Source organism: Octopus sinensis, linkage group LG3 (genome assembly GCF_006345805.1).
Source record: "Octopus sinensis linkage group LG3, ASM634580v1, whole genome shotgun sequence".
NCBI lineage: Eukaryota > Metazoa > Mollusca > Cephalopoda > Octopoda > Octopodidae > Octopus > Octopus sinensis.
This window is the reverse complement of record NC_042999.1, coordinates 27,589,427-27,614,426: the sequence shown is the minus strand read 5'-3', so window position 1 is coordinate 27,614,426 and position 25,000 is coordinate 27,589,427. Positions and strand designations below refer to the sequence as shown.

Genomic DNA, 25,000 nt, shown 5'->3' with positions numbered 1-25,000 from the left:
CCCGAAACACAAAGGCTGAATTTTGTAAATCGAAATCAAGTAATTTTATTACGTTAAAAAGTTGTTAAACAACTGATCTTTCAGCTAACACTTTGTTAACCCTAAAACACAAAATAACCAATTTTCTATACAAAGAACACTTGACCTAAATCTGACACACCTAAACAAGCACACCCGATTACAAAATTTTACATGCTTGAGAGAACTCTAAATAGTAAACAATAGCAACTTCTAAGACAAAGAGCTTAAATTATCTAGTGTTCAACATAAATTAATATCAATCAAACCCTATTTAGACATCAGCTAGCCATCTAATCTTGTCATCGATTTAAATTGTTTTGTGAAGTCTAAAAAAAAGAAAGGAAAAAAGAATAACTAAAACAGCACTAATACCTGAAGCATATACACCTTATTACAAAATTTTACACTCTTGACTGAAATCTGGACTATAGCCAACTTCAACTTTAGACAATGAAATCTACAATATCAGAACTCACTCTTCGACATAATTATCATTCTATTGGGTTGTCTGGAAAGTTCGTGCCGATTTATAGTAGCTTACCTTCCGACTTATATTAGAACATGGTTGTGTCCATAAAATAGGATTTGGCTACACCTCTATTTAGAGCACAGTTTAAGCTATCTTTTCGTGGAAGAAGATTTATGTTCCTATAAGCTGGGTTAATTCTGTAACACTTTAAAATGGAAGATAAGAAAGTTCATTTTCGGCACTTGATGCTTTGGGAATCAGACAAAAATTGCTGTAGCTCGGCTGGGATGTGTTACCCGACCCTCCATATTCACCAGATATTGCTCCTGCGGATTTCCATTTATTCAGGTCTCTGCAGAATAGTCTTAATGGTAAAAATTTCAATTCCTTGGATGACGTAAAAAGATACCTTGATGAATTCTTTGCCATGAAATCACTTCAATTCTGGGAAGAGGGTATTTTCAAGTTAAAGGAAAGATGGAGACACATTGTGCAACAAAATGGTTCATATTTTGTTGATTAAAAATGTAATGGCAAGTATTTATTGACCTTTTTCTTTTCTTTAAAAATTGGCACGAACATTCCGGACAAACCAATACATTGCTTCACTTACTCTAGAAAAAAAAGACCAAATTTACCAGAGTCTACGCAAAGCCAAGCTGAACTCAAATGTACTACAGTCCAGTGAAGGCGTAGAAGGTCGAAATTCTTGTTTAATGTAAGGTTTTTATTATAACTCGACAAGAAACAAATACTAGTACCTATACACAGAATGCACTCCCTCTCTCTCACCACCCCCACAGAAATCTATAATATTATTCTATGCCTAGTTTCGCTTAATAGAGTGCACATGTATTGGAGTTTGTTTCCGCAGGTTTAACCGTTCAAATAGATCCCAGGACTAATTTATCGATGTCTTTTCACCGAGCCTTAAAGTTACGATATTTAAAGAGACATCGAACCGTAACAACATAGATTTACACCCACAGAGACACATACAAACACAGGCTCGCATACATATAGATACGTTCGTACATACGTAATATATATGCATATATATATGTACACATGCACACAAACGTATACACATATTCATATGTGTGTGTGTGAGAGAGAGAGAGAGAGCTTGTGTGCATGTATGTGTGCATGTGTGTTTGTGTGTGTGAGTGTGTGTGAGCACGTGAGAGAGTGTGTGTAGCCGGTAGGCTTAGTTAAAATTCGTTAATATCCGATTATTTGCGGGAGCAGTGAATTCCTAGATGATGGGTTGGAAATATCTCATGGCTCTAATAGTCACACATATTAGATTTAGGAAAAAATACATTGAGACCTTTAGTCAATTAGGCCTCAAAATTAATGTTGCTATTAATCTGTCAAAAGTCGATTTTTTAGATGATTCCCTAGATCTAAGTTCCCACTTTTATAAACTGTACCATAAACCAAAAGAGACACTCTTCTTCATACACAAACAGTCATGTCAGCCCCGATAGTGTTTGAAAATCTGATAGCTAACATTAGTAATAGGATATCCCATCGCTTTTCTTCTAAAGAAAGCTTTGATGAGGCAGCTTCCTACTATAACAATACCCCTAGCTAACAGTGGCGTGAAAGATAACATATTACAACAATTCTAGTAAAAATATGTATCATAAAAATATGCATAAATATACATAAAAATAATTCGGTCCCCTACCCCATAAATGTTAAAGCTAAGGTAGGTAAGAAATACCTGTTTCTTTTAGATAAGCATTTTCCAGAAAATCACTAATACAGGAATATCTTTAACAAACGCTCAATTAAAATATCACATAGTTGCTGCCTCACTATGAAGAACATCATCTCGTATAAACATCACCAGTATTCCATTCCCAATTGTAACTGTCGAGGAGCTGAATATCGCCCACTTGACCAGGCGTACGTCGAAAATTCCGTCGTATATGAGGTTATACGAAGGCGACTTCAAAAGACGCTATGCTAACCACCTATCTTCTTTCTGGTACAAAGACAAAGTAAAGCCGTTTAAGTTAGCCAGCTACGTATGAGGTTTGAAGACCAACTCCACGCCACATACAATCAAGTGGAAAATCGTAGAAAAATTCATGCTATATGTAAATGGATTTAAAAAAGGCAACTTGTGCGTAGCTGAAAGATTGCATATCCCGTTTAGATATAAGAACTGCACAGCACTTGAATTCCAGATAAGAAATTTTCAGCAAATGCAAACATATGAACAAATCTCCGGATTGAGCTGCTGTATCACACACTTTGGGCCCCCTCTCTGTTGAATCATTCTACAACAACTAGCCTTACGGTCAAACGGGACATGACCATAATTTTCCTTTTTCTTTTGTCTTTCCGTTTTCTTTTTTCACCTTCCACTTTTTGCATCCACCTTCTCGTGGTTTTTATAGTTTTAGCGTCCTGATTCGTAAATTGCATCATCATCATTATCATTGTTCGACCGTGGTCGAGATAATGGAATTTACCATGCTACGCCAGACTTCACGGTCCATCATGCCATTACGGAGGTCCTGTTGCTGGATGCCTGTATCCCTGGAGATTACATCAGGGTAGGAGAGTGTGCGCCCTCTAGTATTGCGAGTAGATGGCTTCCAGAGGAGAAGAGTAGAAATTACTTCTTTTTCAGCTCTACAACATAGGCGATGTGCTTAGAAACTGAATATTGTTTGGAGATACAATACATGTAAATACACATATGGTCAGTCTCCAGAGAGATTGGTGTTGCTCTGCATCAGTAAAAACTTGTATTATTTAGTAAAATCGAGTAAAAAGAGACCAGTGACCTTGGTGCGGGGAGAAGAAATTAAAGTGACAGAAGAGTAATTAAAGTGGCACAGCAGTTTTATGTGCACGTGCGCACAAGCAGACACACATATTCTCTCTCTCACTCTCGCTTTCTCTCACTTCCTTTTTTCTGTACACACACATACACACATTCACACATACACATACATACATACACGCATACACATATTCACACATACATACATACATACATACATACATACATACATACATCATACGTACATACGTACATACATACATACAGACATACGTACGTACATACATACATACAAACATACCTACATACATACATACATACAAACATACTTACATACATACGTACATACATACATACATACAAACATACATACATACATACATACATACATACAAACACATACAAACATACATACATACATACATACAAACATACATACATACATACATACATACATACATACACATACATACATACATACATACATACAAACATACAAACACATACATACATACATACAAACATACATACATACGTACATACATACATACATACATACGTACATACATACATACAAACATGCATACATACATACGTACGTACATACATACATACATACATACATACATACATACATACATACATACATACATACATACATACATACAACATACATACATACATACATACATACATACATACATACATACATACATACAAATATACCGACGAGAGGGTGCTGAAAAGTTGCTGGCTTTGGGTAGAAGAAATTATGATTTTATTCAACATGTTCCCTTCTCAGATTTACACACTTATTGCAGAGATCCTTCAGCTGTGAATCGAAGTCCAATGTGAATCGGACTCCACTGTGACTCGAACTCCACCACAAAGCTATGCCTCCGCCAATACTTCTGCATAAAGAAACAACTCCAGTTCAATCCCAATTCAGCAGAACTCTTATCAAAGTCATCCTACCAATGGCCATCTCTTCTAATTACCAGAAATAGTGGATTTAGGTGTACATCTTTATATATAAAAGTCAAGTTGTGTGTCTGTCTCCTACGATTTAGATTCCTAACTACTCCCACATTTTGCGGTGCAGTTTAACCAAAACCGGGTATCTTATAGTCGTGATTCATATCGAGCCCTTATGGGTATTAGCGAGCGTCTACGATGAGTCTACGATTTAAAAAATAATTACCATCATTTTTTCCATTTTAATGTATTTTTTCGCTATTATATAAGGGAAGTAACTCTCTAAAAATGTCTACGATGAGTCAACGATTTAAAAAAAAAATTACCATCATTTTTTTTCCATTTTTAATGCATTTTTTTGCTGTCTTTTGGCTATAACTCTCTAAAAATGCTTATATAATTATTTCCGTTACAAACCCGAGCAACGCCGGGCAATACTGCTAGTTATTCAATATATCATTTCCTTTTTAAGTCAAAAGAGTGTGTGACAGGAAAGAGACTAGGTTGTTATTTTTAACAAGTCACCTGACCACGTAACAATCGTTTTTTTTTAGTAGATATCAATTTATGAAACTGATATTAGTTTAAATTATATACAGTGATCTACTTTACATTTGAAGCGTACAACCGTGCGTATACAATCACACCATTTCTCAATCACGCACATATCTTAACAATATATAAAGTCTATCGAACGATAAGCTATATCAGAAAGTCAGCAGGTAGTGAGTACGTTTCAGCTCTGATTATCGAGAAGAACGCATTAGAATTCATTATTTCTGTATTGAATTGTGAACTTTGAAATACAGAAATTTAATCTGATAGCTATTCTAAATATAATTAACGCTCTGTTACTGAATTTGGTAATTGCCTTTGTTCTACCTTTCATTTATTGATATTTGGCAATTAGCAAGTGTTCGGGAAACATGTCAGGTGAACAGCAGGATTTATGTAATACATTACTGCACGGAGATTTAGCGAATGGTAAGTTAAGCTTTTGGAATTTTATAAATATATGTACAACAATCTACGCACCGACATATGTATTGAGTCATCACATAAATAATGCGGATCTTTGGTGGAGGCGCAATGGCCCAGTGGTTAGGGCAGCGGACTCGCGGTCATCGGATCGCGGTTTCGATTCCCAGACCGGGCGTTGTGAGTGTTTATTGAGCGAAAACACCTAAAAGCTCCACGATGCTCCGGCAGGGGTGGTGGTGGTGATCCCTGCTGTACTCTTTCACCACAACTTTCTCTCACTCTTACTTCCTGTTTCTGTTGTACCTGTATTTCAAGGGGCCGGCCTTGTCACTCTCTGTGTCACGCTGAATATCCGCGAGAACTACGTTAAGGGTGCACGTGTGTGTGGAGTGCTCAGCCACTTACACGTTAATTTCACGAGCAGGCTGTTCCGTTGATTCGGATCAACCGGAACCCTCATCGTCGTAACCGACGGAGTGCTTCCCCAATGCGGATCTTTATACTTCTTTTATTTTTCAGAATTAAGATAAACAAAGTTTTCTTTTTTTTAATCTAAAGTATACTCTCCTTTATTTTCTACAATGCTCTTCCATCTATCTGGTAGACTTGCAAGGCCCGAAAAATATTCCCCAAGTACTGTTTTGACTTTGTTACAGAATTCATATTTTTTTCTGTCCAAACTATTTTGAAAGCAGCGGAATAAATGATAATCAGATAGGGCAATGTCCGGCGAATATGGTGGGTGGGGCATCGTTTCCCATCCAAATTACTCCAGCCTTTCGAATGTTATCCTTGCTGTACATGGCTGAGCATTATCCTGATGGAAGAACACTTTTCGTCTTGAAACCAAAGATGGCTATTTTTCTTCAAGCGCTGACTTAAGCTGCTCGAGGTAGATCTCCTTTGTTAACGTTTGGTTTGGGTTTAAAAGTTCAAAGTGGACTAAACCTTTCTTATCCCACCAAACAGATAACAGCACTTTACATGGATGAAGACCTTCTTTAACTTGGGGTGCCGGTGATTCTCCTTTCCCTACCCACTGTCTTCGGCGCATGTCATTTTTATAGAGAACCCATTTCTCGTCCCCAGTCACTATTTGGTCCCAAAAAGTTTCATTCATGTGGCGTGACAGCAAAGAAGAGCACACATTCACTCTCTGCGCGCGATTAAACTCAGAAAGTTTGTGAGGAACCCATTGACCCAATTTACTCACTTTTCCAATGGCACGCAGGTATCGATGAATGGTTGAATGACCAAATCCAAGCTTCTCTGCTAGTTCCTCAACAGTTACGATGGGAATTTGTTCCACCAGGGTTTGCAGGATGTCCTCGTCGAGCTCTACAGATCTTCCAAGATGAGGCTCGTCTTCTAGGCTGTAGTTTCCGGTTCGAAATTTCTAGAACCACCGTTGACACTGGCTCACGCTAGTTGTCTGATACCCATATACTGCAATAATAGTCCTCGCTCTTTCCGTTGTGTTGTTGCCTTTATTGAACTCTTAAAGCAAAATATACCGAATATGCTCATTTGTCACTTCCATTATAGCTTTGAAAAATAACAGTTAAAGTCGAATTCCACTCTTCAAAACTTGCATTAAGAATAAGAACAAGGTAAAATTACTTCCTGCTTTTATAGCAAATTGATGTAGGAAGTTTATCCCGTCCACTCCGAATTTTAGGTCATGCAACTGAGAAAAAAAAAACCCGCGTTATTTATGGGATGACCCAATACATTATACATAGGCTTTCTGAGAGGAATTTTATAAAGGGGCACAAAGTTTCTTTCGGTCTCCGAATCACGCAGACCTATGAACAAAAGGCATCCCAGTTGTGACAATCTCTTCTGTAGATATGGTGCTTCAAGAATACATTGTACCATATGTATTCTATTTAAGACAGCAGAATAGTCTTGTTCGAGGTAATTTTGGCTTTTATCTCTAGCTAGTTAGGCTATGCGGTTCCTCCTTTTGCTCAGCTCTTATTGTGTTATCATTGTTGTTGTTGTTGTTTTTTTGTCTCTCGGTCAGTCGATCGAAGAAATTTAGTGCACACAGGGAGTAGGCCGAACGACGAGACGCGACGCAGATCAATCTTCGGGTTATACCATGTTTTTCTGACACACAGCGATTAATGAGATGGTGTACAGTGTGACAACGCAAACATATTGTTTATCTGTTATGGCTATAAAAGACGGAATTCTTACCTGGAACTTACAAAACTTCCAAGATTATTGAGAATTGGCGTGTTTGATGTCCTTCACGATAAACTGCAAGTCGACAACTACAGCAAAAACGTAATAGGGAGTGAAGTCCAGGGGAGTGATGTATGACAGGTTGAAAATAAGGTACTAGTTAATGGGAGGCTTAAGGCGGAGGTGAGGTACATTATGGATACTCTGCGAACATTACAAAAGCTGTAAGACGTGACATGGACAACTGCAGCGCAGTCTACGAAGCTGTAGCAGGAAAGAAGGGCTACAACAGGCTAATGAGGATGACGTATGTCGCTCCAACACCTTGAACAATGCCCGAGGCTCAATTCAATCGGCTTCCGTGAGGTCAACACACTTACACATACAGAATACACACACGTATAATGAATGTTATGATGTGTCAATCGACACAAACACACGTCCGCTATCTATGACATATACGCACACATAGTCCTCGCGCTCTCTAAGAAAAAAAAAAGCCGTCGACTTCTTGACGTTCATAATATTTTAATCATTCAGAAATATTTTTAACTGAATAGGCGCAGGAGTGGCTGTGTGGTAAGTAGCTTGCTAACCAACCACATGGTTCTGGGTTCAGTCCCACTGTGTGGCATCTTGGGCAAGTGTCTTCTGCTATAGCCCCGGGCCGACCAATGCCTTGTGAGTGGATTTGGTAGACGGAAACTGAAAGAAGCCTGTCGTATATATGTATATATATATATATATGTATGTGTGTGTGTTTGTGTGTCTGTGTTTGTGTGTCTGTGTTTGTTCCCATCGCATTGCTTGACAACCGATGCTGGTGTGTTTACGTCCCCGTCACTTAGCGATTCGGCAAAAAGAGACCGATAGAATAAGTACTGGGCTTACAAAAAGAATAAGTCCCGGTGTCGAGTTGCTCGACTAAAAGGCGTTGCTCCAGCATGGCCGCAGTCAAATGACTGAAACAAGTAAAGGAGTGATTTCATCATCCGGAGTTCGTTAATTTCGGTAAAAAAAAATTTATTTATTTATTTTTGTTTTAAAGTGAAAGAGAGGAGAAAGTGAAAGATGTATGAACATGTATATGAAATGGACGTGTGTGTGTGTGAAAGAGAGAGAGAGAGAGAGAGAGAGAGAGAGAGAGAAGAGAGGGAGTGAGTGAAGGGGTTGTGTTGTCATGTATACGTACATACATCAATACGTATGCGTACATCTTTTTTGAATCTGTGTGTGTGTGTGTGTGTGTGTGTGAGAGAGAGAGAGAGAGAGAGAGAGAGAGAGAGAGAGAGAACGTGTGTGTCCTCATGTATGTGTAAGTGGCTCTCTCTTTCTCTCTTTCTCTCTCTCTCACACGTCCATCTTCCGCTTTCTCCTCTCTTTCACTTTATGACAAAAGTAACAGGTGATTTTCAAGATAAAAATTGTTTAAAAAAGGCTCCTACTCATGTAAATTGATTACTATTATTTGGATAGTTCCAATTAAATAAGTCCCAGAAGTTAGGTTAAATATATATACAAAATGGCAAACAATTCCGTGAATACTTTACCAGGCAACGCTGGGTAGTAAGTCTAGTTTATATATATAATATTATAATAAAAATCAGAAGTCTTATTAAATATTGCTGCTCAGGGTTTCCTGGTCGAAACATTAATTTATATCGCCATTTTTCAACCACAAGTCCATATGAGAGGTCCTCTCAAGGTATATATATGTACAAGTATTATAACCCGATTTCATTCGGGACTACTCAGGCCACATTTTAAAGATGAGGAATTTTTGCCCTGAGGCCACGCCTTTCAATTGAGCAAACTCAAAGTTGCCATGCAAACTTCCAAGCATTTTTAACATAGGTATGCAAATTTTCAGGTCAATCTGACCACATTTAGCAACTGTTTTGCTTGCACAACTGCTTGTGAGACAACGTCCGCCCTTTTCACAAATATATAGTACTAGCAGTATCGCCCGGCGTTGCTCGGGTTTGTAAGGGAAATAACTATATAAGCATTTTTGGATATGTAAAATATAATAGCCATCTCAATATGGCTAACCACAAAGGGAGGGGGGTGTTACTGTAGCTTTTTACGTTTTGAGATTTAATAAAATTTTTTAGAGAGTTACTTCCCTTATATATGCCAAAAATGGATTAAAAATGGGAAAAATTGACGGCAAATTTCTTTTTAAATCGTAGACTCATCGTAGACGCGTGCTAATACCCAGAAGGGCTCGATATGAATCACGACTATAAGATATCCGGTTTTGGTTAAACTGCACCGCAAAATGTGGGAGTAGTTAGGAATCTAATCGTAGGAGACAGACAGCACACAACCTTACTTTTATATATAAAGATATATATGTAACCGTCTCTCTCTTTTCTTCTCCTCTCTTTCTCTCACACATGCACACAAACACTCATACACTTACACTTCACACACACACACACACACACACACACACACACACACACATACATTACATGCGCGAGAAGAGACGCTCAAGGTTTATTTAAATCGTAATGTTGATATACATTTGAAGTAGCAGTCCCGACAAAACCAATATATTCACAAGACCATTGTTCACAGCCGATACAAAACGACACAAAGACCAAGTATTGTTTGTTTTTTCTTTAAATGGAAATTAGTGTTACAATGTTACTGATGTAGTTAATTAACTAACTAACTAACTAATAACTTGACTCGTTGGCATGCATTCACTATTATTTATGTGTGCATGTGTGTATAAATATATTTCTATATTTTTTAAATCTTTTTCTTGTTTCTGTCATTAGATTGCCGCCATGCTGGGGCACCACCTTGAAGGGTTTAGTCGAACAAATCGAACCGAGTACTTATTTTTGGTAAAGCCTAGAACTTATTCTATCGATGGATATTTACCGAACCGATAGATTACGACGACAGCCATAAACACAGGCACGCACGCACACACACACACACACACAGATACTTGCATGCGTACATACATACATACATACGTACATACATACATACATACATACATACATACATACATACATACATACATACATACGTATATACATACACACACACACACACACAAGCACATACCCACGCACGCACACATGGACACATGCACGACACGCACCTTTCAGTTTCCGTCAATCAAACCCACCGGCTCACAAGGCATTGGTCAGCCCCGGCCTATTGTAGAAGAACCTTACCCAAAGTGGTACACAGTGGGGTTAAACCCGGAACAATGTGGTTGGGAAGCCAACTTCATACCCCACGATTACGCCTGCCCCTATTCATATACACAAGAGTCCATATCACACCGGTATCATTTTATCATTTTTTATCATTTTATCTAGTTTCAGCTCACAAGCTGTGGCCATGCTGGGGCACCGCCATTAGTGGTGAAAGAGAACAGCTGGGATCACCAACCCCTGCCGGAGCCTCGTGGAGCTTCTAGGTGTTTTCGCTCAATAAACACTCACAACGCCCGGTCCGAGAATCGAAACCACGATCTTACGACCGCGAGTCCGCTTCCCTAAACACTGAGCCATCGTATGTTTGTGTTTATGAGTGTAAGTTTAAGCGCGCAGGCGTATGTGTGTTGGCGTATCTAAGCGTCATGCCTGCAAATTATTTGCATACCATTGACTGTAACTTCTTTACAAATTGACCTAAATGGCCAACGTACGCAGCTCCGATGACAGTCGACATAACTATTTTTGTTGTTGTTTTCTCTTATTTGTTGATGTATTTGTTTTTCATATTTTTTTAATGCCTTTGCTTTTATGTTTTCTTATTTTATTCCTATTATTCTGCATGTGTGTATGTGTGTGTGGGAGTGCGCGTGCGTGTATTTGTGTCTGTGTGAGTATCTGTTACACTCCACGCACCGTAAATCTCGCATTCCACGACAACGCCATCGCGGTCATTTTTGGTTCGGCAAAAAAAAAAAAAAAAAGAGGCCGATAGAATAACTTCCAGGCTTTACCAAAAGTAAGTTCTCTGTCCGATTTTGCTTGGCTAAACGCTTCAAGGCGGTGCCCCAGCATGGCCGCAATCTAATGACTGAAACAAGTAAACGATAAAAAATATGTGTGTGTGTGTGTGTTTGTGCACTCTTACATACACACGCACAAATAGCAGCGACCGGGATAAATACATACCAACAAGTTAAGTCAATGTTCTGGGACACGCTTCTTTACCCTCACACACTTTGTTCCCTTTCCTTTCTTTTCTTTTTCATCTCCTTTCTCTCCTTTGTCTTTCTAAATAATTGTTACCATCATACGACAAGTAAATTTGGAAGCTTACTTTGCCATCATGGGTAGTATTAGGAAATATAACATATTCTTTTATTCTTTTATTCTTTTATTTGATTCAGTCATGTGACTGTGGCCATGCTGGAGCACCGCCTTTGGTCGAGCAAATCGACCCCAGGACTTATTCTTTGTAAGCATAGTACTTATTCTATTAGTCTCTTTTGCCGAACCGCTAACTAACGAGGACGTAAACACACCATCATCGGTTGTCAAGCGATGTTGGGGGGACAAACACAGACACACAAACATATACACACACGTACACATATATACATACATATATACGGCGGGCTTCTTTCAGTTTCCGTCTACCAAATCCACTCACAAGGCTTTGGTCGGCCCGAGGCTATAGTAGAAGACACTTGCCCAAGGTTCCACGCAGTGGGACTGAATCCGGAAGCATGTGGTTAGTAAGCAAGCTAATTACCACACAACCACGTACAATAATTGTAATTTAACTTTTATCAAATTTCTTGGTGCTTATATAAAGTGATATGAAAATAAATACCAATGTTCATTCTCATTTGTATTTGCTTGTACTGCAATGTTGTTCGGTGGCAGTTTGGTAGAATCGTTAGAACGCAAACAACATTGCTTGCAGTAGTTCTGACTCTGTGTTCCCAATTCAAATCTTGCGGCTCTCAACTTTTTCATTCATTCGTCGGAAGCCAATAAAATAAAGAACCGGTCAATTAATTTAAATCGATGGTATCGAATAATTCCTCGCCAAAAACTGCTGACAGCTCTTGTGCCTAATTTAGAATCCATTATTATTATTAGTTGTGAACTGGTTAAATCGAAAGACCTTAGGTAAATACCATATTGTCATATGATACTTAATCATCACTTTACGGACTAAGTACAATCTTGGCTCTATGATAAAAAGCTTACTTCCCAACCACATGATCCCGGGTTCAATCCCACAGAGTGAAACCTCGGGCAGGTGTCTTCTACTATAGCCTCGGGTCGTCCAAAGACTTGTGAGTGGATTTGGTAGACGGAAACTGAAAAGAACCCCTTCTTATATATATATATTATATATATATATATATATATATATATATATATATATATATATATATATACTTATACATATACATATATATATATACTTATACATATACATACATATATATACATACATACATACATTCATATATATGTATATATATATATACTTATACATATACATATATATATATATATATATATATATACTTATACATATACATACAAATATATATATATATGTGTATACATATATATATATATATATATATATATATAATATATATATACTTATACATATACATACATAAATATATATATATATATATATATAATATATATATACATATATATATATGTATATATATATATATACATACATACATACATATATATGTATACATACATACATATATATATATATAATATATATATAACATGTTATCAACGCGTTAATACTGATAGAACACCGTATATAGGATAAGATCCTTTTTAGGGCATAAAAATTTGTCAGCATCCAGCCATCAGTATTTCCGCGTTGAAAAATTTATCTTTCTACTTGTTTTACAATGCATTTCAACACTTCAAAGGCCAAAATTATGTTTGTTTACATTTGACGTAATATATATAAGTGGAAAGAAACTCGGGAAGAGTGTAACAGCAGGTGGTCCTGAGAGGAGAAACTCCCTTTAGGCAAGTGCTTCGGCCTTTAACTTCTGACACTCTAGGGTGTCGGGCCACATCCGAGTCATGACTCCCGGATGTTCACCTGATCTCCGTTTTTGTACGCCTTAGGTGGTGTTAGTTTCTCTGGTTTCTAGCACTGCTGTGACGTGTGCTGCGGCTCTGAGAAGGGCTAAGTACTCGTTTCCAGCTGGATATACTGGCGAGCGCTCGGACGATCCTGGTGTGAAGGTTTTTTTTTCTCATATATATATATATATATATATATATAATACAGATAAAGGGTGAAATATAATTAATTTAATAAAATCAATAAATTTCCCCTAGTAGTATTTCGGTATGGAAAGGACCATATTCGGTAAAAATTTATATAATTATAATAAAGGGTTTTTTGCAACAAGTTGCTTAAACCACATACCGAAAAAGTGAGAAATAGCAGTCAAAGGGCTACTATTACTATTACTACAAAAATAAGTCTCCACAAACAACAGTATTTGTAACTCATATATGGTAAAAAGAAGGAAGACAATGAAATCACACAGTCTACTGGATTAATTATGGACGATCGTTTCTGGATTAGAATCGTAAAGTTCATTTCCTTATCAACATAATATTTCCCATAAATCTAGAAATGCTAGGAAAAAACTTACCTATTTTATATTCGACCAGGCGACATCGAAAGATATATCAGTCCACTAGCATATCCACATTTATATAGACAAGCGAATTCGTATCTCCCTCCAGAATATATATATATATATATTATATATATATATATATATATATATATATATATATATGTGTGTGTGTGTGTGTGTGTGTGTGTGTGTGTGTGTGTGTGTATATATTTATTTATATAGCCATGCTTGATTGCTAAATCCACGAGTTTATAAATTCTGTCTCATATTACTTTCTCTTGAAGAGCGCAGGCTCGAAACGTAAAAGACTTTCTCATTTTGCCGACCGTCAAACTGATACACCTGCTTGTTGTTCATACACCTGTCTTCGTCTTTTGTTTTTCTGTAAATTACAACTATATATATATATATATATATATATATATATATACACGAGGGTAGGCTGGAAAGTTCATAGGCTGACCACGATGCAATGGTCGAAATTGACCAAACGTGTTCTATTTTTCGACATAGCCTCCTCTGCTGTCTATACACTTCTTCCATTGGTGTCGCAGCACTTGGATACCCGTGGTATAGAAGCTCTCATCCTGAACCCCCCCCCCAAAGTCCTCAGCAGCAGGTATGACCTCATCCTCTGTCTGTTACTGCTTTCTAAACGAGTGTTTTTTTCACGTTCGGGAACAGAAAGTAGCCAGAAGGTGCCAAATCAGGAGAATAAGGAGGGTGATCAACCAGTTCAAAGCCACATTCGTGCACAGCAGTTATTGCAACCACAGACTTGTGTGCAACGGCATTGTCCTAGGTGAAGCAGGAACACCTTCGTTTGATTAACATTTAAACGTCTATCATTCATCACCATGCGGTGAACATGGTTGATGTTTTCTCGGTTGATGTTTAAGGCGGCGTGCTGGCAGAAACGTTAGCACGCCGGGCGAAATGCTTAGCGGTATTTCGTCTGCGTTACGTTCTGAGTTCAAATTCCGCCGAGGTCGACTTTGCCTTTCATCCTTTCGGGGTCGATAAATTAAGTACCAGTTATGCACTGGGGTCGATGTAATCGACTTAATACCTATGTCTGTCCTTGTTTGTCCCCTCTGTGTTTAGCCCCTTGTGGGTAATAAAGAAATAGGTTGATGTTTTCTCGGGTGGTGGCTGTGGCAGGACGTCCAGACCTTGGGTCATCTTAAAGACTCTGTCTACCCCTCTTGAATTCAGCTGCCAACTTTCGCACAGTTGATAAAGCTGGAGCATCATCCCCTAACGTAGAAACCATGTCAGCATGAACGTCCTTGGGTGGGGGTTAACCCCTTTTTCTGCAGATATTTGATAATACTATGGTGACAAATTTTATCCATTTTCCCGAAATGTCTCTGGTACCATTTTTCCAAGTCCTCAATTCTGTATCCATTGTGGGTTTATCTGGAAAGAAAAAAATGCTGTTAGCATTAGTAAACTTTTGAATTTAATGCATACAAAGTTTAATTTCTGTATGATAACTCCTTACTCAGCCTAAAAAACTTTTCAGTCCACCCTCGTATATATACATGTATGTGTGTGTGTGTGTCTTTATGTCTGTTTTTCTTCCTCACCACTGCTTGACAACTGGTGTTCGTGTGTTTAAGTCCTCGTAAACTAGCAGTTCGTCAAAAATAAACCGATAGGATAAATACCAGGCTTTTGGCTTTTACCTTTCCAGGGTCGAAAATAAATAAAAACTCCATCAGGGTATACTCTTTCCAGAATGGCTGGTCTTGTGCCGATCTTATCTTTTTCTCTGAGTAGAGTTACCTACGAGCCCCATTTACGTCAACTTGTTCGTTCGCCATGTTGAAAGTAATTTTTCACTAATTTTACTGGATCGACCTCTGATTTATATGGTCAATACACTGATGGTCTCACCAATACCTCATTCACAATAGGAGCGACTTACACTTTTCATATTCAACACCAAAAATTTTCACCCTTATCATCTGTAATACAACCTTTAATTTTCTAGATATCCCAGTCTCTATTCATGACCGCCACCTCCTCACGTCGGCTTACAACTAATTGACTCTTTGACTCTCACTTCCACGTCGTCTTTTCTTCATAATCCATTACACCAAATTTGTCATATCCTTTTTACAATTTCTCCATCTCCAGCACCTCTGCGAGAAAGTAAAGTGAAATAAATGCACCATTTTGGGATCTTTTCGGTTTTTTAACATAATTTCTAGGTAACTAAAAAATTTAAAACTTCGTATATTGGTAGAATGTGTTTATAAAACATCTTTTTCTCTTGGCTTTATTGAGAAAATTCTATAGTTTGTAAGATATTTGTTGTTTTTTTTCTTCAATTTCTGCAATTTCAACCAATCATTGACGTCTATTGAGTAAAAAAAAACATTCTGTGCCGTATGAATACGTTTAAGAAATAGATTTGGTTTATTTACATTTGTGAAGAAAAAAAGATACCCTTCCCTCCATCCCTAATCCTAACCCTAAAAGAGCTTGAAATGCAATAGATCGATACTAGGGTCATAATTATGGGTGACAATTTCATATGACACCGCTAGAAAAAACTGCCGTTCAAACCGAAAAGATCCCTATTTTGTCCTATGTGAATATCCCAAACATGTTGCTGGCTTCATCTTCCATCAAAACCAATATCCCACCTGTATTGTTACTCGCATGAGATCCATCCACTTACAAGACCGTTGTTCGAATTCCCTTCTTCCGCACTTTCCACATTGCTGCTCAATCACTTCACATTACTCTCCTTTGTAACTTCTGTTTTCTGATATTCACCCTGTTACCACCCCCTCTCTTTCCCTAGCCTCAGCTCCTATCCTTTAAAGCAGATAATCGAAACCTGCGCTGCTCGACCCTGAATACACTGAACCCAGCATTATCCCCCTATAGGTTTCTTCCTTTTCCATGCAATTATCCCAGTATGCAGTTATCCCAGTATCCTCCACTTTGATTGCACCCCATCTGATATACCTATTTCTTTATTACCCACAAGGGGCTAAACATAGAGAGGACAAACAAGGACAGACATAGGTATTAAGTCGATTATATCGACCCCAGTGTGTAACTGGTACTTAATTTAAAAGCAAAAAAAGCAAGGCCATGTAGGGGGACATGGAGTTATGTACAGGGTGGTGTTCATGCAAAGAGTTCGGGCCATTTCTGGTCAAGGGAGCCTTTGAACCGAGCGGTCGTCGGCATCTTCACTATCTCGTCCGGCAGCTTATTCCACGGATCCGCAACCCGGACGGAGAAAGCCCCTTTCCTTCGATTGAGATGAAATCGTCGCAGATAGAGCTTTTCGGAGTGACCCCGCAGCCGACGCTCTGGAGCAGGAGTGAAGAACAGCTCTTTCGAGATGTTACACTTTCCGCTTATGATATTGTGAGCAAGAATGAGATCACCACGGCGTCGTCGTTTTTCTAGAGAATAAAGGTCGAGCGTCTTCAGCCTTTCTTCATAAGACAAATGTTTGAGACCAAGAACCATGCGGGTAGCCAGCTTCTGGACTCTTTCGAGATGATGTATGTCTTTGAGGAGATAAGGAGAAGAGGCTTGAATCCCGTACTCCAATATGGGTCTCACCAGCGTGACATAGAGCGGTAGGAATATGGCTGCTGTGAGCATTCCGAATCAAAAACAGAACTCCGCGTGCTTTTACATACACGCACGCACACACAAATACGCTCTTACGCACGCACACTCACCTGCACATTATAACGTTTTGATGTATATACATATAAAATTACAAGCAATAAAATATCAGGCTTATCTTTATATATAAAAGTCAAGTTGTGTGTCTGTCTCCTACGATTTAGATTCCTAACTACTCCCACATTTTGCGGTGCAGTTTAACCAAAACCGGGTATCTTATAGTCATGATTCATATCGAGCCCTTCTGGTATTAGTGCGCGTCTACGATGAGTCTACGATTTAAAAAAAAATTACCATCATTTTTTTCCATTTTAATGCATTTTTTCGCTATTATATAAGGGAAGTAACTCTCTAAAAATGTCTACGATGAGTCAACGATTTAAAAAAAAATTACCATCATTTTTTTTCCATTTTTAATGCATTTTTTTGCTATTTTTTCCCTTACAAACCCGAGCAACGCCGGGCGATACTGCTAGTTTTTTATAAAATATGTATAAAATCTTAAGTCAGTATAATTAATTTTGGTAATCACAGACTACTTCGTTGGCAAATAGACTTTTATTTACACTACACATGAATTCTTAAAAAGTGGGTCTGTGGCAGGTCATTTCTCTGTGATCCTTCTCGTTTTGTGAGGAGTTCGCTGTTTATTCCCATATTCTATAACTCAGTCAAGAAAAATACCAGCCTTTGTGTTTGTTATTGCCGGTGATTGCCGAATATTACCGATCAATAACGATTAATTGGTTGATTTAATTTTGCATTTAGTTCATTGTTATTTTATATGTATAAGGCGGTGGGCTGGCAGAATCGTTAGCGCGTCGAATAAAATGCTTAGTAGCATTTCTGTCGGTTTATTACGTTCTGATTTCAAATCCTGCCGAAGTTGACCTTGTCTTCCATCCTTTCGGGGTTGTTTAAATCAAGATAAGCTGAGCACTGTGTCGATGTAATAGACTTACCTCACTATCACAAACGTCTAAAATTACTGGTATTATGCCAAATTTTGAAACGTTTTTTATTTTTTATTTTTATTTGATTTATTTTTTTATATGGACAAAAAACGAAAGCCTACTTATCTATCTACCAACCTATATAAAAAGCAATGACCTACAATCCAAAATAATTATTAGTATTTTATTTCAGGGGAGGTTACTTTCATCAATTAACGTTAAGTGATCTCCCTTGATTCCGTACACCGAACACGACTTAGTATTTGGGGGGGGGGGTTAAATTGAATTTCTAAGACGCATTTAACAACGACCAGCATTGGGTTCGAACCTGGGCAGAATAAATATCACAATAAAGTTGCGTCTAAAACAAACAAGAGTAACATTCGTTTTTCAATATATACACCCTGGAAAATACATGCATACATACTCACAAACGCACACACCTATACACATTTAAGAATAAGTATGCAAATCCTCGTTTTGTTTGAATTTCTGAAGTTTATCGATACTGGGTAAATATAAACAGAGGATTTACAAAGAACTTAAAATCTGTAGATTTAAAAGCATCTGCCATATTCTGAACGCCTTACTTCCCCGGGCATGGATACATTGAAACTCCGACGTCTGGCAGCTGACTTGGCTGACACCCATAAAACTATTAACCATCTTACAAACAATAACACTGACGACCTTTTCAAACTCCATCTGTCTAACACCCGTGGACATGTTTACAAAGTAAGAAAACAGCACAGTTCCTATGACTTTCGGAAACATTTTTTCACGCTAAGAGTTGCTGAAGCATGGAACAGACTGCCGGCATCAGTTGTTAGTTGTCGGAGCAGTGCATCCTTCAAAACTTCCATGCTTTCTGAGATTCGCCAACACTACACCTGATTTTCTCCCCTCCATACACACACAAGCATGTATCTGACTCATACATTGTTCGCTTTCCAGACATTTGTACATTACTTCATATACTTTATACGCACTTTTTGACAAGTTGTGGTGCACCTGAGCACTGTATACAATAATTTCATTATTATTAAGTACTTATGATACTTTACAGAAACCCCGATATTAGTGAGAGAGAAGACGGTATCCTCAAGACGTTGTGCCGATCCAAGTGCTTGCAATAGAATGGACTCTGCAAAAGAAACTTAAAACGCCAGATTGTGACACCAAACCGGATAACGAATTAAGCGTACTACCTATGTGGTAGACTTAAAAACCCATCTGACTTCGAATCTATGAATTTTGAATTCTGAGTGGTCAAAATGCGATGACTTCGTTGAGATTTGGGCTCGGAGCACACAAAGTCAGAAAAAATAACACGAGGCCTAACTCACACCAAAGCTGAAGACACCTCCGAAAGGAGGGGCCCCGCCACGTCAAAACGGTAGAGGAGTAGGGGCCGAAACCGGACGTGGTTCCTCCTGGTTGTAATTCCTCCCTGCCAATTCATTGTGTTAAATGCTTAAGCAGTTTTAGAAACTTTTTCATGCTATGCCTAACATGGCTTCTTCAGTGATGGTCACCATAAAACAGAAGTGGTGCCTTGAAACATTACCAATAAATAGGTAGTTATATATAATAAAGGCAAAACCGTTAAATGTTGGATTTTAGGGGTTTGTGGTACTTTATAAGGATATATTTGTCTCATGAACTGCAAAAACAATTATGGGCGGAAATCGACCGTACGTGTGAGTACTAACGTATGGTGTTGCTGCTGTGTATTATAGTATGTTACTATATTGTGTTGTGCTGGTGTATTGTGTTGCAGTGTTGTGTTTTCTTCTTCTTCTTCTTCTTCTTCTTCCAATCGGGACCACACGCGATAGACCCACCACCCACCGCCCACGATAGACTGGCGGTTGCACGGGCGCGAAAGCTACGTGGTTATCCTCATTCCGTAAACGGTGTCTTTATTAACGGGTGGAGAGAACTGAACCATCCTGGGGGTACAGAGGATTCGCAATCTAGACGAGGGTCTGAAAGTTTACCACACCATTGTGGGTTACACCATGGTTCCTCTGCTTTGTGGCAGAAGTAGGAAGAAAGAGTGAGAGAAAGTTGTGGTGAAAGAGTACAGCGGGGTTCACCCCGCCGCCGGAGCCTCGTGGAGCTTAGGTATTTTTGCTCAATAAGCACTCACAATGCCCGGTCTGGGAATCGAAACCGCGTTCTTACGACCGCGAGTTCGCTGCCTTACCACTGAGCCATTGCGCCCCCACTGTGCTGTTGTGTTGTATTATGTCAGTGTGCTGTGCTGTGTTGCGTTGTTGTCTTAATTCGAGTTGTGTTCTGTTGATCTGTTATTGCATCTGAATCTCTCTGTCACTCTGTTCCCCTTTTCCCCTTTCTCCCTCTCTCCCCCCATACGCCTCTTCCTTCTCTGTTCCTCTATGTCTTTCCTTGTGTACCCCTATATCTACATATTCTTCTGTTGCTCTATTCCTCTTTGTTCCCTTTTGCCTTCCTCAACATTTCCTCTCTCTACTTCCATGTCTCCCTATCAATGGATTCCCTCCTCTTTACTGTCCCATGTTTGCCTCTTCCTATAATCCTTTCTGCACTGTACTTATGTCTTTATTTTCCTATGTCTATGTACCAATCGGATCTTTTCGGTTTGAATGGCAGTTTTTAACATAATTTCTAGGTAACTAAAAAATTTTAAACTTCGTATACTGGTAGAATGTGTTTATAAAACATCTTTTTCTCTCGGCTTTATTGAGAAAATTCTATAGTTTGTAAGATATTTGTTGTTTTTTTCTTCAATTTCTGCAATTTCAACCAATCACTGACGTCTATTGAGGTAAAAAAAAAAATTCTGTGCCGTATGAATACGTTTAAGAAACAGATTGGGTTTATTTACATTTGAGAAGAAAAAAAGCTACCCTTCCCCCCACCCCTAACCCTAACCCTAACCCTAAAACAGACTGAAATGCAATAGATCGATACTAGGGTCATAATTATAGGTGACAATTTCATATGACACCGCTAGAAAAAACTGCCGTTCAAACCGAAAAGATCCCACCAATCTTCTTGCGTGTCATAGTAATCCGCCAATAAATTTGAACTTTTAGGCATCTTTTACTCACAGATTTCAGAAATATATCAACAAAAACAAAGCACACAACAGTACAGAGTAATTAATTTTATATAATAAAGAAGAGAGAGAGAGAGGAGAGAGAGAGAGAGAGAGAGAGAGAGAGAGAGAGAGAGAGAGGAGAGAATTCAGTACTTCAGACTATTTCATCAAAAACCACAGAGGAAAACCGTAGAAGTAAAAAATATTTTCTTCTCAACGTTTGTCTCTCATCATTTCTTGACGAAGTATCATCATCAGAGGGGTTGGAGTGATCATTACTTTTATCTCTACAAAATAAAATTAATTCTATTTTAATTTTACTGTTTTCTTTTTCTTTTTGTTTTGTTTTTGAAAACTTTTGTGGATTCGTTATTACGCTGACGCAGAAATTATTTCCGAATTGTATGAGAATATAATTATCTTTTACACAGTGCATTTCAATGAAGAAAGTGACGACGAAGATGAAGATACCACGGAGACGGAAGAGAAATTACAACAATTACATTGTGAAAATGATATTTGTGTCCAGGATCGATCTCTGAAAGACAAGGTTCGAAATTTTTTATTTATTACTAGCAGTATCATCCGGCGTTGCTCGGGTTTGTAAGGGAAATAACTATATAAGCATTTTTAGAGAGTTATAGCAAAAAATAGCAAAAAAATGCATTAAAAATGGAAAAAAAATGATGGTAAATTTTTTAAAAATCGTTGACTCATCGTAGACATTTTTAGAGAGTTACTTCCCTTATATAATAGCGAAAAAAGGCATTAAAATGGAAAAAAATGATGGTAAATTTTTTTTTTAATCGTAGACTTTTCGTAGACGCGCGCTAATACCCAGAAGGCTCGATATGAATCACGACTATAAGATACCCGGTTTTGGTTAAACTGCACCGCAAAATGTGGGAGTAGTTAAGAATCTAAATCGTAGGAGACAGACACACAACTTGACTTTTATATATAAAGATTTGTAAGTTTAGTTAGTTATTTATATTTTTTATGTCGCCTGCGCATCATTAGGTGCTGTTTTCTAATTGGTTAAGCATTGTCTCACTTCGTTTACTACGACGCGAGAGAAAAGTTATCCGTCAAATCGGACAGAATAAATATCGCAAGAGAGTTGCGTTTAAAACAAGCAGAGGTGACATTCTTTCATTGATATACATGCATACATACATACCTATACACATACACTATTACATACATATATATACATACATGAGCATGTGTGTATGTATGTATGGATAATTACTAAAAGTTCCTGGCCTAGCAATGTTACAGAGGACCTTTACCGGTTCGAGATAAGCTCTTTAGACATGGGTGTGCACCTTTGCCGGTTTGTGTAAGATGCGAGCAGGACAGGGAAACTGTCCTGCACGCGATTGTGCAATGCCCCAAGGTGACTGAGCTTTGGGCTTATGTCGAACACCTGCTGTTGCAGTCGAGAAGAGTACGACTGCCGAGCGAATCTGTAATTAAGATCGTTTCGCCGACCTCCCTGAATAGGGAGGAGCGAGCCTGTTTTCTCTTGGTAGTTGCTGTAGCAAAAGAGGTAGTATGGAAGACGAGAATGGAAGGAATTGCAACAGGCATGTTCATCTCCAGTCTCGAGCTAATCGACTTTTTCGTTTTCCACATGAAACTGAAAATAAGGCTGGAGAAGAAATGCCTGACGCAAAGTGTGTTTCGTAAAAGATGGAAGTCAATAGCAAGTATGTTGCGAGTGAAAGAACCTGTTTAATCGAGAATATAAAAAGGAGAAAGCAAAGTCTTCAATGTGAGTATGTGGTTTGTGGGGTTCGACCGTGTCCTCCACTCTATTTTTTTGTAAATCACTCATTCTCATTTAGTTGTATATATTTTAATTGTTTGTTTATTCATACGTTTCGTCTCATTCGATACCCTGACCCCAATGTTTGTTTTGTCTGACTGCGTATCGTCCCCGCTTTTTCTCAACCTCATGGTTAATAAAGAAATTGACTGGGATTGTTTCAGTTGTCTTCAAACGTGAAATTGATATCCAATATTTGCAGTGTGTATCTACTGATTTAAGTATCTACTCTCTCTCTCTGTCTCTCTCTCTCTCTCCTTCCCTCTCTCTTTCACTTCCTTTATGTCCCTCTTCTCTCCCGCTTTTGCTTTATCAATGTGTATATGTATCTATGTATCTACTTCTCTTGCGATGAATGCCGTTACCATTCACTGTCTCTTTCACTCTCCCTCTCTTACTTCCTTTCTGTCCTCCTCTCCCTCTCACTTTTCCATTTCTCTGAAGTGACACACACCACAGGTAAGTACAAAAACAAAACGTTAGCGTATTAATATTATTTATCATAATAATAATAATAATAATAATAATAATAATAATAATATAATAATAATGATAATAATAATAATAATAATAATAATGATAATAAATGCCCTGATGCAGTACCAGGCAGTGGCTCTCATGGCTTCTGATCTTAACTGATTGGAAGTGTTATCATGTACATTGTTTTGTCTTGGTATAAAAGATGGGCTACAGCAAATATTCTGCTCAATACCACAGATTTGCTTGTCAGTTGTTTGACCTTAACCAGTTGAGCATGTCCCTTAGTGGCTGACGATATGTGCATCTCTGATCACGAGCAGAAGTAGTTGGGGAGCATCATAGCCATGTGTTGAGAGGGATTCTTTGGGGTTTGAATAATTTACCTCTGGAAACATGGGTGGTTCTTTCAACATCCTTAAACAACCCTTATTCAGGGACCGTTTGAGCGGGATGGGCTACTCAACCTGAAGAAAATTCTAACTGGGCCCCACCTGCAAGGTCATGTGCTGTTTATCTTGATATGAGATCACCATGTCGCGCACATATGGTTGTGATGCATGTGCCTGGTGTACCTTTATCAGACGGGTAGTCATGATGGGTATATTGGGCTTCGTATATTTTACCCCAGTGTCACTTTGATGGCATGAACTGCTCTCTCACTCAATGATAATAATAATAATAATAATAATGATAATAAATGCCCTGATGCAGTACCAGGCAGTGGCTCTCATGGCTTCTGATCTTAACTGATTGGAAGTGTTATCATGTACATTGTTTTGTCTTGGTATAAAAGATGGGCTACAGCAAATATTCTGCTCAATACCACAGATTTGCTTGTCAGTTGTTTGACCTTAACCAGTTGAGCATGTCCCTTAGTGGCTGACGATATGTGCATCTCTGATCACG

At 38.3% G+C, this 25,000-nt stretch overlaps 1 protein-coding gene across 2 annotated transcripts in view; it reads left to right on the top strand.

The window, feature by feature from the left end:
• Positions 1–25,000, top strand: part of LOC115209780 (stAR-related lipid transfer protein 3-like) — a 133,906-nt gene that overhangs the window by 26,402 nt on the left and 82,504 nt on the right. The window contains exons 1-2 of one of the 2 annotated variants that reach the window (XM_029778297.2): positions 4,975–5,252; positions 22,215–22,333. In XM_029778297.2, the coding sequence (XP_029634157.1) occupies positions 5,195–5,252; positions 22,215–22,333 (177 nt within the window). In that variant the 5' untranslated portion in view covers positions 4,975–5,194. Of the gene's footprint in view, positions 1–4,974; positions 5,253–22,214; positions 22,334–25,000 lie in introns of those variants that run through there. The other variant, XM_036500916.1, reaches the window with a different exon arrangement.